Source organism: Camelus bactrianus, chromosome 35 (genome assembly GCF_048773025.1).
Source record: "Camelus bactrianus isolate YW-2024 breed Bactrian camel chromosome 35, ASM4877302v1, whole genome shotgun sequence".
Taxonomy (NCBI): Eukaryota; Metazoa; Chordata; class Mammalia; order Artiodactyla; family Camelidae; genus Camelus; species Camelus bactrianus.
Genome location: NC_133573.1, coordinates 22,632,289 through 22,647,628, shown reverse-complemented (window position 1 = coordinate 22,647,628; position 15,340 = coordinate 22,632,289). Strand labels below are relative to the sequence as shown.

At 36.4% G+C, this 15,340-nt stretch overlaps 1 protein-coding gene across 2 annotated transcripts in view; it reads left to right on the top strand.

Annotated features, from left to right (window-relative positions):
- PLXDC2 (plexin domain containing 2) overlaps positions 1–15,340 on the top strand; it is a 336,643-nt gene that overhangs the window by 280,554 nt on the left and 40,749 nt on the right. For both annotated transcript variants that reach the window (XM_074358105.1, XM_074358104.1), the window contains exons 12-13: positions 4,114–4,264; positions 5,717–5,755. In XM_074358105.1, the coding sequence (XP_074214206.1) occupies positions 4,114–4,264; positions 5,717–5,755 (190 nt within the window). The remainder of the gene's footprint in view (positions 1–4,113; positions 4,265–5,716; positions 5,756–15,340) is intronic.

The window sequence follows — 15,340 nt, the reverse complement described above, 5'->3', positions numbered from 1 at the left end:
TCAATTTACTCTCTTACCCATCCTATGAGGTAAGAGCTGTTGCTGCTTCTATAGTACCAGGAAGGGAAGGGTGCTGGTGGTGAAGGAAGATGTTGGGGAGGAAGGTGGAGTGAGAGCATCTGGAGTTGGTACGTGAATTGTAGAACCAGGATTTAAATCTCTGTGCACAAAGGGTTGTTCTCGTGAACATTTGCTGCTTTTCTGAGATCTAGGAAGCCATTGTTCATCTTTGTCACTCAACTGACAAAACCAGTGGTATGGGGGAAAAGATTGATTACAGCAAATTGACATGATAGAAAAGAGTAGACGTGGTCTAACATGGAAACAGTAAGTCCCAGGTAAACATGATACAGACAGGGAAGCAAAGAAGTGATTCAAGCAACTTAATAAAATTGCAGAAGGGATTTAACCTGTTTCAAAGTTTTTTAGTGAATTGCATTTGCACCAACATCTCAGGGTCACGTAAAAATATCGTCTAAAGTTCACAAAGAGAAGTATTTGTTTCTTCTCCCTTTGTTAAGTTTTAAGATACAAATTTTGAATAAAAACCATTAACAGTTCTACAAGTTTTCTCATTCATTAAAGCAAACTATGTCAAAGAGCTGTTTTAAAAACCAAGGCAATCAGTTACCAGAGACTTCTTTTCCATTGGTTTTATGATGTCTTGTAAGTATCTTGAAAAATACATCTTTCAGAATCTCTTGAATTTTTTAAGTACAGGATTGCCAATGCAACTTTAATCAACTTTTGGACACTTGCTTGGGGGGAACTTCAGTGATATTTACTAATCCATCTGTTTTATTTCACTTAACAACATAGTTCAAAAAGAAAAAATACTGACGGTGTCATAGTTATGTTTTCAGGTTGATGTGTCTTTCCTGTAACCACAGTTACCTCAATTAAGCATTTTCAAATTGAGTATCTGTATTTGTGTAAAGATCAAGAATGTAATTCACACATCTTAGTTTTCTTGCTTCAGTGTGGGCCCAGCATGAAACACAGACTAAGGAAAAGAATCCATCATTTTCTAAGCCTTCCTAAATGTATTTGTAGTGAATTTACCATATTCTATGGCCTGTGCTGAGCACTAAAATGATACAAATTTTTTTAAAAAACTGCCTTCTATTCCCAAGGAGCTCAGAATCTAGCACATTCTGTAATATTCAGTATTTCCTTTTTATTCTGTAAGTAAATCGTTAACCTTACTAGCTTTAGGTTGAGGTAACTTTATTTTGTGGATTGTGCATCAGCGCTTGCCCACTTGCCTTCCAAGTCTTTTGTTCATAGTATTACTCATTTTTTTCTTATTGATTTGCCTCCTCATTCAGCATCCCAATGTTATTTTCACTAAAATTTCTTCCTTCATTAAGACAGATATCAATTTCCAAATACTAGGATGCATATTTGCAGATGGTCTCTGCCTTGTGTTGTGAAAGCCCTAAGCTCTCGTTCGTTCTTAGCATATTGTCACATGTCCATTGATAAACACTGCAAAGTTCTGCAGCTTCACCTCTGTGCCTTCCAGGCCCTTGGCCTCTTTCTCCTCCAGTGCAGTGTGTTTCAAAACGAGAAACCAACTCTTGGGGCAGATCACCATCATCCGTCATGATATTGTACGTATCAAACCAAACAATTAGCCAATTCTTTTCTCTTTTAAGGCAAAATTGACTAAGGCAAGTAGTTACGCAGCAAAAATATTGTTAGTAAAATACATATGGGGAAGATATTTACAGCAAAGAAGATTATGGTGGAAATTCCAGACACGGGATAAGTGTACTATTCAGTCAGACTGTCTCCATGCTCTTTGTTTTCACCTTCTGAGCACTTTGGAGGTGGGTTTGACCGTCTCATCGCTTCCTTATCCTTTATCCTCTCTTTTGTATTATCTGTCTTCTTCTTTCTCTAAGCTGCCTTCTGGGGAATTTCTTCAGATCTATTTGCCAGTTTCTTAATTCTCCCTCCATCGTGTTTAATCTGCTATTTAACCTATCCATTGAAGTAGTAATTTCAAGAAATATATTTTTCATTGCTAAAATGTAAATCTAAATTTAATCTACTTTTATTAAATCTGCCATGTCATTATAATAGCTATGTTACAAGTTCATTTTTAAATATTACTTTTCATTTCTTTAAATATTTCATATATCATTTTTATGTATTCCATATTGGATGGTCCCAATACCCAAAAGGTTTTTGCAATCTAATTATGTTGTTCATTGTTTTTGCTGACTCTTTTGTCAGAGTGCTCTTTTTCTTTTTGTGTCCTTCAGTTAAAAGTGCATATTTGTTTGATCTTATTCCATGGAAATCCTGAGGATGTACAGGGGCGATGCTCTCCACCGAAGGATTTTTGATGATGGGAACCTGAGGGTTTCAAGGGATACCATATGTTCCTGCCTCAAAATGGGGAGGAGAGGTGTGGATTTATCTCCCCCATTGTCTGCTGGCACAAGGCTTAATCTCCTTAGAGCATAATTAATTTTTGACATTTTTACCCTCAGAACAAACCCTTCTTCTTAACTTTACCCAGTGGTCCTGCTTCTGCCCTCTTTGTAGCACACGGCGTTTGCTCAGTGTCTCAGGAAGTCTGACTGTGAATGGAAGAAAAATCAAGAGAATGTCAGGATGCATGTGGAGACGAGGGAAGACTGAGTCTTTAAAATAAGTTTGGACGTGCTTGAGTATGATTAAGTGTAGATGATAACAAGGCAGGAGGGAATTAGAGATCAAATACTGAAGAGAGAGGAAGGGGTTAAACGAGCAGGTTCACGAAGCCCAAGCAGCTAGGCTGAGTTGGGCCAGAGTAGAGGTGGGGAGAACAGCTGTAAACGGCGGGCCCCATCCCTTCTAACAGAAGGAAGGAAGAAAGATGATAAGGAAAGTGGAGGCAAGGAGAAGATCATGAGATCACTGAAGCTGAGAAGACGCAGGAACTGAAGTTTGGGGAAGTGAACGGGCCGCTAGGATGTTCAAGTAGAGAGTAAACTGCATCAGGTCTAATTACTGAAAAGAAAGCTGTCCGGGGAACTCTTCCTGAGCCAGCAATAAGATACACTGGACCTCCCCAAAGACAAGAAGCTTCAGAAACACATTTATTTAATAATAATTTTATAGCACAGGGAAATATATACAAGATCTTGTGGTAGCTCACAGCGAAAAAAAATGTGACAATGAATACAGTATGTTCATATATAACTGAAAAATTGTGCTGTACATTGGAATTTGACACAACATTGTAAAATGACTATAACTCAATAAAAAAAAAAGTTAAATAATTTTAAAATATGAGGTAAGTACCTTCCAGGTACAGAATAGTTATTTTCTACTCAAGGCCCCCCAGAGGGGATGGAGGCTTTTGAAACACAAAGAGGTAGGGAGAAAAGCCAACTTCTAAACCATCACAGTTTGCATGTTGGAGACTGTTACTGGTGAAGGTCACATTATTTATTTTTCTGGGATATAAATGAAAAATACAGTATGTACGGTTCCCTGGTGTTCTCAGTACAGCGCTGCTAGGGAGAAGACAGACTAAGTGATTCCGTGAGTGCTGTTCAGCCCTTTGCTTGGGTTGTTTTGAATATTTTTATAAAAGGAAACAAAATTGTAATTGTTAATATCCATTCAACCTGAAGTGTATTATTTTAGAAACAATAAGGTAGCATGGAGCAGTGGTCACCCTTTTAGGGTTTAGCATTACCAGGTTGATGTGAAGGGAGTACGTTCTTTCTGCACACACTTAAGCGTATTTCAAATCTTGTTTTAAACAATGTTTTTCTTCTAGTGTGAACATTTCCTTTTTAACATCATGTCTCTTATTCACGGATATAAAAGTTTGGTTAAGATAAACCAGTTGGATGAAAGGTTAGCGGCAGAAATGAAGAAATCCAAATGTCTAATGGTGGAAATACTTTGCTACAGCCATTTTTTTCTCTCGTCTATTTTAAATACTTGTAAGTTAGTCAAATCTATCAATAGATTCCAGTACAAAAATAATGTATTCCTCATTTTGATGGGAGAAGCTTTTGTGCTTTACAGCCCAACTCCTTTGAAATAGCTAAATACATATGCATATAAGATGAGTCAAATTCTTTTCCCCTTTGTTTCTCTGATCAGTCCAAGGAGAAGATGTGTGACACCACAGAGCCAGTGGAAAGCTCCACGCGAACCACCACAACCATACGAGCGACAACCACACAGTTCAGGGTCTTGACGACCACCCAAAGAGCAGCCACCTCCCAGCTGCCCACCAGCCTGCCCACAGAAGGTGCCCTGGAAATACTTTTCCTTTATCTCTGGAGGAGAGAAGCATCACGGTGGTGGTGTGCTGAAGAAGCTCTCCAGGGGGAAAGTGATTCTTTGGCGAACTAGATTTCTTAGGGATTTCTAAAAGGGAAAAGACAGACGTATTACGGAAAAAAATGTGCTTTTTTTTTTTTTTTTTTTAATGTGTGGATACCTTTTATTAACATTTAGTTTTTAATAGTGGTCCTGGCCGCTAGTCCTCCCTAGAAGAGAAATAGACTTTCTTTCATGTTGCTGAACTTTGTAATAACTGTATTCAACATTTTAGCCACAGGATAGAGAGGCAAAAATGCATATAAAATGGCTATTGATTTGGGATTCTGAACAAAAGATAATTCTACTTATATGCAAGTCTAATGTTTGCCTGGATACAGTCAATAAATTATGTTGGCTTGTAACCTATAGAGGGGCCTTGTGTACGCCCCAGAAATTGTACTTGAAAAGCACTTCCTTTGCCAGGAAAGGCAAAAATACTAGAGAACATTAATGCATGAGCAGAACTCATTGGGAGAATGTGTATTAGGCCAAACTTGTGAACCATTTATTCTCAATGGTACCACTAGGGAGAAATGTGAGACCAGCCGACCAAGAGTAAGCTTCGAGGGGGAAGTTGGTCTTCCCTGTTTATTTTCATGAACGCTGCTTTCATTTGAATGAGAAATGAAACTGGAATCTTTTGCTTTTAATTGAAATTTAATTGGATATTAAAAATTAGCTGCAATAAAGTGATAAAGTGAGCTAAATCCATTTAATAAAGATGCTAAATACATTTTATTGCTTTTAAAAATGGTCTTGTTTTAATCCATATTATTTGGAGTTGTTACATAGCCTGAGGAGATACTTCTCTAATTTGCAAATATTCTTGCAATTCGAATCCCGCCCTTTAGAATGAAATATAACCACTGGAATAAAAAAAAAAAAAAAAGGCACATTCTGCATTTTGTTCACCAAGAGCTTTTTGTGTATGATTACACTCCTATTTGTTAGCAACAAATAAGCATTTAACTTTTGAAGTTAAAACTGTAATATTGACAAATCTTTACTACTCCAATTAACTCAGAATTTTCTTGATCTTGATTTTTTAAGTGAATAAGGACTATAGAGTCTAATTACAATTCCATTTTAGAAAATTAAAAATAAATGTATTTTAAGTTAAAATTATAATAGTGTACTTTTCTCACAGTTATATAATCATTTAACACTTCACTAAAGTCTTAATCTTGCTTATCTCAGCAAGAACTTTTAATACTACATCATATAAGCTGGGATCGCTCTCACTGGACTAGAAATTAACCCAGTGAAGTATCAAAATCTATTCGTGTTATACTTAAGGCATTAGTAGACAATTACTGGTCATGAGATTTATGTATCTTAAATTTTTTTCTGTTACAATTCCTTCGTATTTCTCTTCCAGATGATACCAAGATAGCTTTACATCTAAAAGATAATGGAGGTAAGAATTGACACTTTTCTTTTATAAATATTTTTATATTCCAATCTATTTCATTTATTTTTTTATTGAAGTATAGTTGATTTATAATGTTGGGTTATTTTCTGGTGTACAGGATGGTGATTCAGTTATATATATATATTTCTTTTTCATATTCTTTTTCATTACAGATTATTACAAGATATTGAATATAGTTCCCTGTGCTATACAGTAGGATCTTGTTATTTATCTATTTTATGTATAGTAGTTTGTATCTGCTAATCCCAAACTTCTAATTTATGCCTCCTCCTCTTTCTCCTTTTGTAACCATAAATTTGTTTTCTATGACTGTGAATCTGTTCCTGTTTTGTAAATAAGGTAATTTGTATCTATTTCATTCATTTAAATATGAGTTAAAGAACTTGTGGACTTCTCAATACAGAGTGAGGTTACATTTCTCTTCCTGTTGGTATTTAACACAGGAAGAATTCACTGGTTGGCTTGAAATGCAAAATTGTTTCAATAGTGTAGTAAAAGTCTAATCTTTGCACTTGCTTGTAAAACTGCAGGACACCAATGAACAATTATAAAGTGAAAATTTATCCGCACATCATGCTATTCCTTGTTGCTCTAGTCCTTGGTTTATTAGTTGTATATGTGACTATACAGCGCAGGTATTGGGTTCAACTTTTTTTCCCACTATTTTGACTATTCAACGTCTTTTATAACTAAAATTAAGAAATAGAACAAATACGGAAATATACTTTACTAGGCCTTTTTATCTTTAATGCAAAGCAAGGGACAAAAATTAAACATGCAAAAGAATATTTTGTAAGTAACATACTTAAAGTTTTTCTGAGATAATTTAAAAATCTCTATAACGGTGCTTGAAAATTTGAAGAAGAAAGGTTTTATGAAAATAAGGCTGTGAAAGAGAGTGACTCAATATTTTAAAATAGTTCTTTTCCTATAAATTAAGTTAGCTCATACATCTGTCATAGAATGCTGCATCTTGATAAAAGAATTTTGTTGTTAGTAACTGTTTACTCAGCTTAGGAAGGGGGTTTTCCTCTTCTTAGCAGCATCTCTTATGTAAATATGGGTACACTGTGACATTGATCTAGACATAATTTTACTTTTGCAGCCCCAGATGACTTCCTAAGTCAGAATCCAGCACATACGTTGTTAGGGATGTTTTTCCCTATAATTGTAGAGAATAGTTCCTAAACTACTCAGTCTAAGTTCAGCAACAAATACTTCTATGTTTTCTTAGGTTACTATATATATATCTAGATTTAGATTTATAGCAGTCTGTTTAAAAGAGAAGCTGCTTACCTCTTTTATTACAGCAATTATCCCTTGCCTTGCTCCTGTATCATAGTGTTTTATTTCATTCATTTTCTGAGTCATTATTGTATTAATGCCATCAGTGGAGAGCTTCACAGATAACCATTTGCAACATATATACTAGCTAGAAATAAAATCTTACTGCTTGAAGGGGCTTTAGCATTCCCCCAGTTCAAAATTTCTCAGAGCAAGTAAGTTTCATGTGAACAGAAGTCCTAAAGCTGTGGTGACCTCATCATGAGGGAGGGTGTGTGCTGTGAGATGGATGAAATGGAGGAGGGGTCCCCCAGAGGCTTCAGTTGAATTTGTTATGTTTGATGTTTAATATGGGGTAGTGGTTATGTATGTGTTTGTTATATTATTCTCTATGTCATCTTCTTTTTCCTTAATATGACTAAAATAGTCTGTAATGCTAGAATTATAGAAAAATGAAAGATTCCTGTGATCAGAAAAAACAAGAGTCCTATGATTAAATAGGTATGAGATACTCTGGATGAAAGAAATTCCTTTGCTGGAGAACTGTTTAGAATGTTTAACGTTCGTTTGTTCATTCATTCACGTATTCCTGCGGAATGCCTGCTAATTGCAAGGCATTGTTAAGTGCCTGCAGCCACGGTAGTGAATAGGGCTTAGACAAATTCTCTGCTTTCAGAGAGCATATATTCCAAAAGAATCTTCAGGATGGTAACAACAATTTAGTATCTGGCATTTCTCCACTATTTGGTCATAAAAATTTTTACAAATAGTGTCTCACGTTCTTAATGTTTTGTGGAACACACTTTGGGAAATAGTTTTCTAGAATATTACCGGTTATCCCAAGGGAAATCCTTAGTTGTGTTTAGTGCAGCAAGGAATCATAAAACATTGAAGATTTTCTTAATGCACTGCATTAAAACTATCTTATGATGCTGAGAAATCAAGTTAAGTAAATCCCCAGATTGAAATGGAGGACTTGCTTTCTTGTCTATTATACTAGAAAAGTTGACTGTTGGATTTTCAGATAATTACTGACATGCGGCAGATAGGCATCAGAATTCCAAAATGTCGCAATGAGATTTAAATATGCCTATACACTGGAACACTTTTCATGGCTAAGTTTGTTTGTAAAGCACTTCTAAAAGTACAATTAGAGCAGACCAACCTGACCAGGGTTAAGATAAATGTTCCTTCCAAAGAGTACTTAAGGGAAATCACACATTACTTTTTATAGCAACTTTACTTAGATAGCATGCTATCATTGCTTTTTATTTTATGGCATATAGAGATGCAGGAAGGATTGCCAATTTAAATCCAATTTCATTAGTTAATTAAATGTGTTGAAAACAGAATTCAAAATCATTCTCCCCTCCCCCTCTAGCTTAACATTTTTGCAAGATTGAGGTAATAATGAAAAAGGATGCCTAATTTAAATGTTTCCTTACATCTAATGAGAATTTTTTTAATGCAAACTAATACACCTTTATAAATTGCAATGTATTGCTGCAAATAAATTCAGCACATTTTCTTTCTTGATTTAATTGGCTGTTCTTAAAAGCACTTTAATTTAGAGGTCTGTACTTTTCTAGAAAAGAGGGTGACATTTTTCAAAGCAGTCAGTATGTAGCTGGAAACCAGTGACTCTGCCTTTACATACAGCATCTTCTTTAGATATTGGATTACCTCGGCTCTGAGTCTTCCTGGGACACTTCTGTGGGTTAAAGTAGTTGATTTTCTTAGTCAAACCCACAGCTGACATGATTATACATTCACTTTCCAGGAGATTTTCCTTCATCTTTGATGTAAAGCATAAAATAGTTCTGAGCAGCTGGATACCACAGGCACCCGGCAGGGCTTCTCATTCACAGGAGCCAAACTGAGCCCCAGCCTGTGAAATGGCTTCTGAGAAGCCTTCAGTTATGCATTGCATTTCCTACTACGTTTAGATTAGGCCTAGGTAGAGCCTCTGAAAATTTCAGGCTAGTTGTTTGGAGTTTTATTAGCCTCAGGGTTGAGTGGAAACTCTAAGCTTTGTAAATAATTTGGAGAAAAGAAATGAAAAAAAAAAAAAAAAGCATTGATTGACCATTGAACAGTGGCTGAATACAAAAACTCAGAAGAGCCAATAAAAAGATAGCATTTTATTTCCAACTGAATATTCCTAGTCACATGTTTATCATATTAAGTTTTGAGTTATATGTCAGTCTAATTAAGTAGCATATTGGTTCCTTATTTATGTGAAAGGCAGAAGAAGGGGATGAGGAGGGGGAGGAGGGGAGAGAGGAAAAGAAAAAAGAAGAAGAGGAAAAGAAACATGTATTGTTCCCTATGTTCCAAGCACCATTCTAAATGCTGTGCATATATTAACTCATTTAATTCACACTACATCCCTGTGACTTGGTCCTATTATTATTTCCATTTTATAGCTGAGGAAACGTAGGTACGAAAAAGTAAAGTTACCTGGCTAGTATGTGGCAGAGCTGGGACGTGCATCCAAGTAGCCGTGATGCAAATTCCACATCCTGACAGCCTCCCAGTATCACCACTCCCTTGCAGTACAGCCCTCTTACAAACTTCGCATGGGAGATGCCACTGTAAGGAGTTTTAACTCAAACCCACTATATTATGTTTCCTGTTTTATAACAACTGATTATGCTTACAAGTATTTGGAAATGAAATTTCCTTTTCCCATGTAATTATGCATTAGTTTCCATTTTATCCTTTCTTTGAAAATCACAATGCATTGCTTCTCCTGTGTAACTGAGTAGTGTCTGAAGCACTGGCATGTGTTCTCCAAACTACAGGCTACTCTGTGTTTATGTTCAAAATCTAAATTCAACTTTTTTGGCTTATCTAGAAATTCAGGTTTAATTCACCATTAAGGGGGTCCTAGAATATATTCTTTAAATGTATGTATTTCTACAGATAATGGTTATGTGTTTAAAACAACACATTCCTTGGGTTTTCCAGTTTTGGCAGAAACTTATTAGAAGAGTTACATTTTTAAAGAATTACCTAGCTATATATATTTAGCAGGTACAACTATTAAATGCCTTCTTTGGCATTTAATTGGTTGCTTGCAAATGGCACTTACCACCTAAATAGAAATATAAATGTCTTCAAGATGCAAACTGGATAAAATTATATGCAGGGCTGAAAAAGTTTTGCAAGTTGAATCAATGGCAGAGTCTTTTAATTGAGAAGTGAAATCTTCAACTGGATTTGACTCAATTTAGCAAATTGAGTTGTGTCTTTCTGTTACACTGCAGATGTTAAGATTATGTCAAGCTCTAAAATCCTATGGTTGATTTTATTATTTCAAATTTCTTGACTGAGATTTATCAAAGTACCCAAAACTGGGTTCTCTCTTGATTCCTCTAAAGGTTCTTCCTTTTGATAAAATTAAGTTTCTTTAAAAAAAAAATGTTTGAATATAAACTCCTAATTGCTAATGATATTTAAAAGGATGAACACTCCAGACTGCGTTGATGTGTTATGCAGGTGGGACTGTGTTTGTCATTTCTTCTTATTGCTAGGAAATGTACTAAGCCTGGATTCTGAAAGGGTACGTTCTTGAGTCAGAGGGTGGTGTCTTCATCAAAGGGATGCTGAAATAACTACATTAAACAGTTTGCAGAACAAGATTAAGTTAATTCTGGGGTGCAGATCTGCAAAGTGATTGATTTCAAAGGGCTAAGACAGAAATACCTTGAACGAACTATAGGATGGCTGGTCTAAATTCTGATTCTGTTGTGTTTACTTTCCTATTTCTGAACGTAAGGCTTTTCATCCAAAGATAAAATGTTAGAACATTATTCTGACTTTTTCACTAGACTGCTTCTAAGGTTATATTTTTACTACCTAACCTGTAGTGACAGATCAAGTGTTTAGTCTTTCACTTATCATTCAGTTGAATTATTTTTTGTCTTTAATACATAAATCATCAAAGTAACGTATGTTTTGCTTTTCTTTCCTACCTTCCCTTGCTATTTTTCCATCTACTTCTTTCACATAAATCAGTCATGTAAGCAAAGGGAAACTTGTTACTTTTTGACAGGGTATTGAATTTCTATCACTTTCTGTTTCAAAACCTGTAAATATCTTGGCATTTGGTTTTATCTGTTGCTTGTTTGACTGCTTTTCAGGATAGCACTAACTCTAAGTGTATATGTACCATAACAGTGAAAATTTCTTATACTTCAGAATGTTATTTTGAATGTTCCCTTGGGTTAAGAATTTCTATCCCAAAATTTTGTCCAAAAGAGTGGTTTTTCAACTTCTCCTGTGCATCGGAGTCATCTGGTTAGTCTCATCTAATTTTATTATTTGAGCTCATGAAAACCTGTGTTCAGACTGTTCTCCATACCGATTAAATCTGAACCATGGGAGCTGGGACCCAGGCATCAGCACTTTTTAACCCCAGGTGACTCGCATGCAAAGTTCAGTTGAGAACAAGTGGTCCGATGCAATGCTTCATAAATAGTAAAGAGCCTGAGAATCATTGGAGGAAGAAGAAAGTCTTGTGAAAATGCATTTTCTGCAGAGTAGTTCCACGGTGGAGCCCAAATCTTTGCAGTGCATTCCTGACAAGTTCTCAGACAATGCGGGCACGGCCAGTTCACAGACCACCCTGAGTATCAAAAGTTGAATGAATTCTTAATTTCTTTCTGCCAGAGTCCCCAAATAAGAATGGCATTTCTTACACCAAATCCACCCATTTGTCCTCACCTATACCTCATGACTCTCCATATTTTAATTGGTGACAACAAGAATTTACCTTGGTCTACATGTGTCTTGCTCAGCAGTGTCAGGGGATCTAAAAGTATTATGTCTGTTCCTTCTCAACTCATTTTAATACAGTATGTGAAAATTAGTCCATTCTAGCCAGTGAAAATTTATTTTAGTAAAGTCAGTTACGTTTTCTGTGTTTTGTTGAACCATATGAAATTGTTGATTTTTTTTTTTTTTTACCATTTTTGACCTGCAAAATTGCAATTTCATTGTTCAATCTAATTATTTAAAAAATTCTTATCCACTCTAGGAAAAGCAAAAGAAAAACCACATTGGCATACACATTTCCCCCTTTATGTTGATTTGTAGATAGGATTTGTAGAGTTTATGCTGCTGATAGAACATAGAACAAAAATGATGTAGCAGAACCTCAGGAGATACACACACATGGCTTCCAAGAAGTAGCTGTAAATACACTTTCCATCTGCCATCAGCAAAGTGTTTTACTACGTCCTCTCACTGATCGATTCCTACCTTTCTTTCTGTGCTCATCTCTTATGTAATTTCAACCTGCCTTCTTCTTGTCAGAAACCTGGTCTTGGCAACTCCTGTCGGAGGAAGGGAACTTCCATACACCATTAGATTTTGGACCCTGGGATTTGTGAGGGGCCCCAGGAACAGTTTCTGTGTGGCCCAGTATTTCTTGTAACCCTTCCTGGGTTACTAAACATATATAACGTTATTATTATAAACGTGAAATATCTAGCGATTGTGGTTAATTGCCTTGTGCTACTAAAATAATGTATATATCACTATAAAATTAGAGTGACTGATATTGATTTTATTTGACTTGACTTGATTTATTCAAGAAACATTTCTTAAACTGCTGTGTGCCATGCACATTCATAGGAGATGCAAATACACAGGTAAACAAGGATTGAGCCTACTGTGAGGAAGCAAGTGGTCCAGTGGGATGAGATAGGGTAAGACATCGATAATTAGGTGTAGTGTGAAAAGCATGAGGACAGATTCAGGAAAAACTATGAGGGCAGAGAAGAGGTATCTAAATAAAACTGGAATTATGGGAAATCTTCCCAGACACGATGCTTGATCCAAGTCTTGAAGTGTGAGTATAGAAAAGGGCCAGAAGAATGACATTTCAGCAAAGGGATCTGCAAAGGCTGAGGTTCAGTAGCATGAAACATCAAAATCTGTTTGGCTAACTCTAAAGAGTTTCCACCATTTATTTGGCTAGGGTAAGAGTATGCGTTAAGTAGTGATGAGTGGTGAGGCTGAACAATAAGAAGGGGCTGCTTCGGGGCTCATACCCTTTTACATCAGGCAAAGGAGTTTAAACTTTATCCTGAAGACACTGGGAGCCACTGAAATCATTTAGACAGGGGAGTATTGTAAAAAGTTTCCCACATTTTGGTAGGTCATTCTTGAGGGGTTGCGGGGAAAGAAGTGAGACTGAGGCCAGGAAAAATAGTTAGGACACTATGCTAGTAAGCTACGGAAGAAATAATGAGAGGCTAAACTAAACTAGTGGTTGCTAATGGGAATAAAGAAGAGAGAACAGACGGGAGAAGTGTATTTAACAAAGTAGAATCTGCATAACTAACGTCTGATTGGATGTGTGATTTATGTGATAGGAAAGTGACTAAGATGGCTCCCAGGCCTTTGGGTTAGTTATCTGGGTGGATGATGGTGCTGTTAAGAGGGGACACAGGAAAAAGACCACGTATTTAGGAGAGGCGATGAATTTAATTTGAGCATATTGACTTTGAAGTGATCTTGTGGGACGTGCAAATGAAGATGTCCAGCAGGCATTTTTCTATGCAAATTAGAAGTTCACTTGAGAAATACAAGCAAACAATATAAATTTAGGCATCATCAGCATATAAGTGATAGTTGAAGTTATCAGTGTGAATGAGATTACAAAAGAATAATATAAAAATGAAAAGAACAGAGGATTAATGAGGGAAAACAGCATTTGAGATTTTTGTGAAGAAAACTGAGAACGGAGTCAAAGAGACCACAAGAAAACCAGAAGAGTTTAGTATCACAGAAACCAAAGAAGAAGAAAATTTCAAGGAGGAAGTAGTGAACAATGTCAATGCTGCAAATAAGTCAAGTAAAAAGAAGAAATCCAGGACATTGTACAGTCCACAGTTGCACAATCTCCAGACAACCAGGACTCAATGTTTAGTTTTTTAAGGAACTTCCATACTTCTCCATAGTGGCTGCACCAATTTACATTCCCACCAACAGCATAGGAGGGTTCCCTTTTCTTCACACCCTCTCCAGCATTTATTATTTGTAGACTTTTTGATGATGGCCATTCTGACGGGTGTGAGGTGATATCTCACTGCATTTTTTGATTTGCATTTCTCTGATAATTAGCTATGTTCAGTATCTTTTCATGTGCCTGTTGGCCATCTGTGTGTCTTCTTTGGAGAAATGTCTTTTTAGGTCCTCTGCCCATTTTCTGAATGGGTTTTTTGGGTGGGTTTTTTTTTTTTTTTTTTGACATTGAGCTATTTGTATACTTTGGAAATTAATCGCTCATCAGTCACATGGTTAAAACATTATTTTAGGCAAAAGAAGTGAGGCATGAAAGAGTACATATAATATGACTCAGTTTATATGAAATTCAATATAGATGAAATTAATCTACAGTAACAGAAGTCAGCACAGTGGTTGCCCATGGCAGGGCGGGGTGGGAGTGGTAAGGATGAACTAGAAGGGGGAAAAGGAATTTTAGGGGGACATGGAGATGGTCTGTATCTTGATTTGGTTTATGATTACTTTGGTATATAAAATTGTCAAAATTTATTGAATTGTACACGTAAGATCTGTGCATTTCAAGGATGCAAATTTTACCTTAGTGAAAGAAAAGAGAAATTTTGATGTGCTTCTCATAAACTATGTAGTTTTTTTAAAAATTCTCATGAGTCAATTTTTCCAAACTTCTTAAAATTCTTAACGAAAGGGAGCTAAAAGCTTTATCCTTAGCAAACAAGCTTTTCTAATTAGTAGCCTTAAAAATTTAACGCTTCTGATTATTTGATTCATGGTTTGCTTTAAGTTATTCTTAGAATCTTCCCATGTGGTTGCTAATAATGATAAAATTATCTAGCATTATTGGGCTGATACTGTGTTACACCAGGCACTCTTCTAAGGGCTTTGCATGTTCATCTCATTTAATCCTTACAGCACCCTATGAAGAAAGTGCTTTTAGAATCCCATTTTACGCACAAAGTATCAGAAGCACAAGGATGTAAGTGATCTGGGGTTCACATGGTTTGTAAGGGCTGTAGCTGGGCTCGTCCACCGAGTGCTCTGCCGCCTGAGCATGCGCTGTGCTCCCCACGGCCATCCTGTCCTGCAGCCCAGGAGGGTGGCGCTGGATGTTGCACTGAACGCGGCAGAAGAATCCTGGTCGCCCTGTGCCCGTCACAGTGGACAGACAGATGTGTGTCCCAACCACTCAGCAACTGTGGAGCCTCAGTACCTCCGCTCCTCTTAATCACGGCTGTGCTACCGATCAGTTTG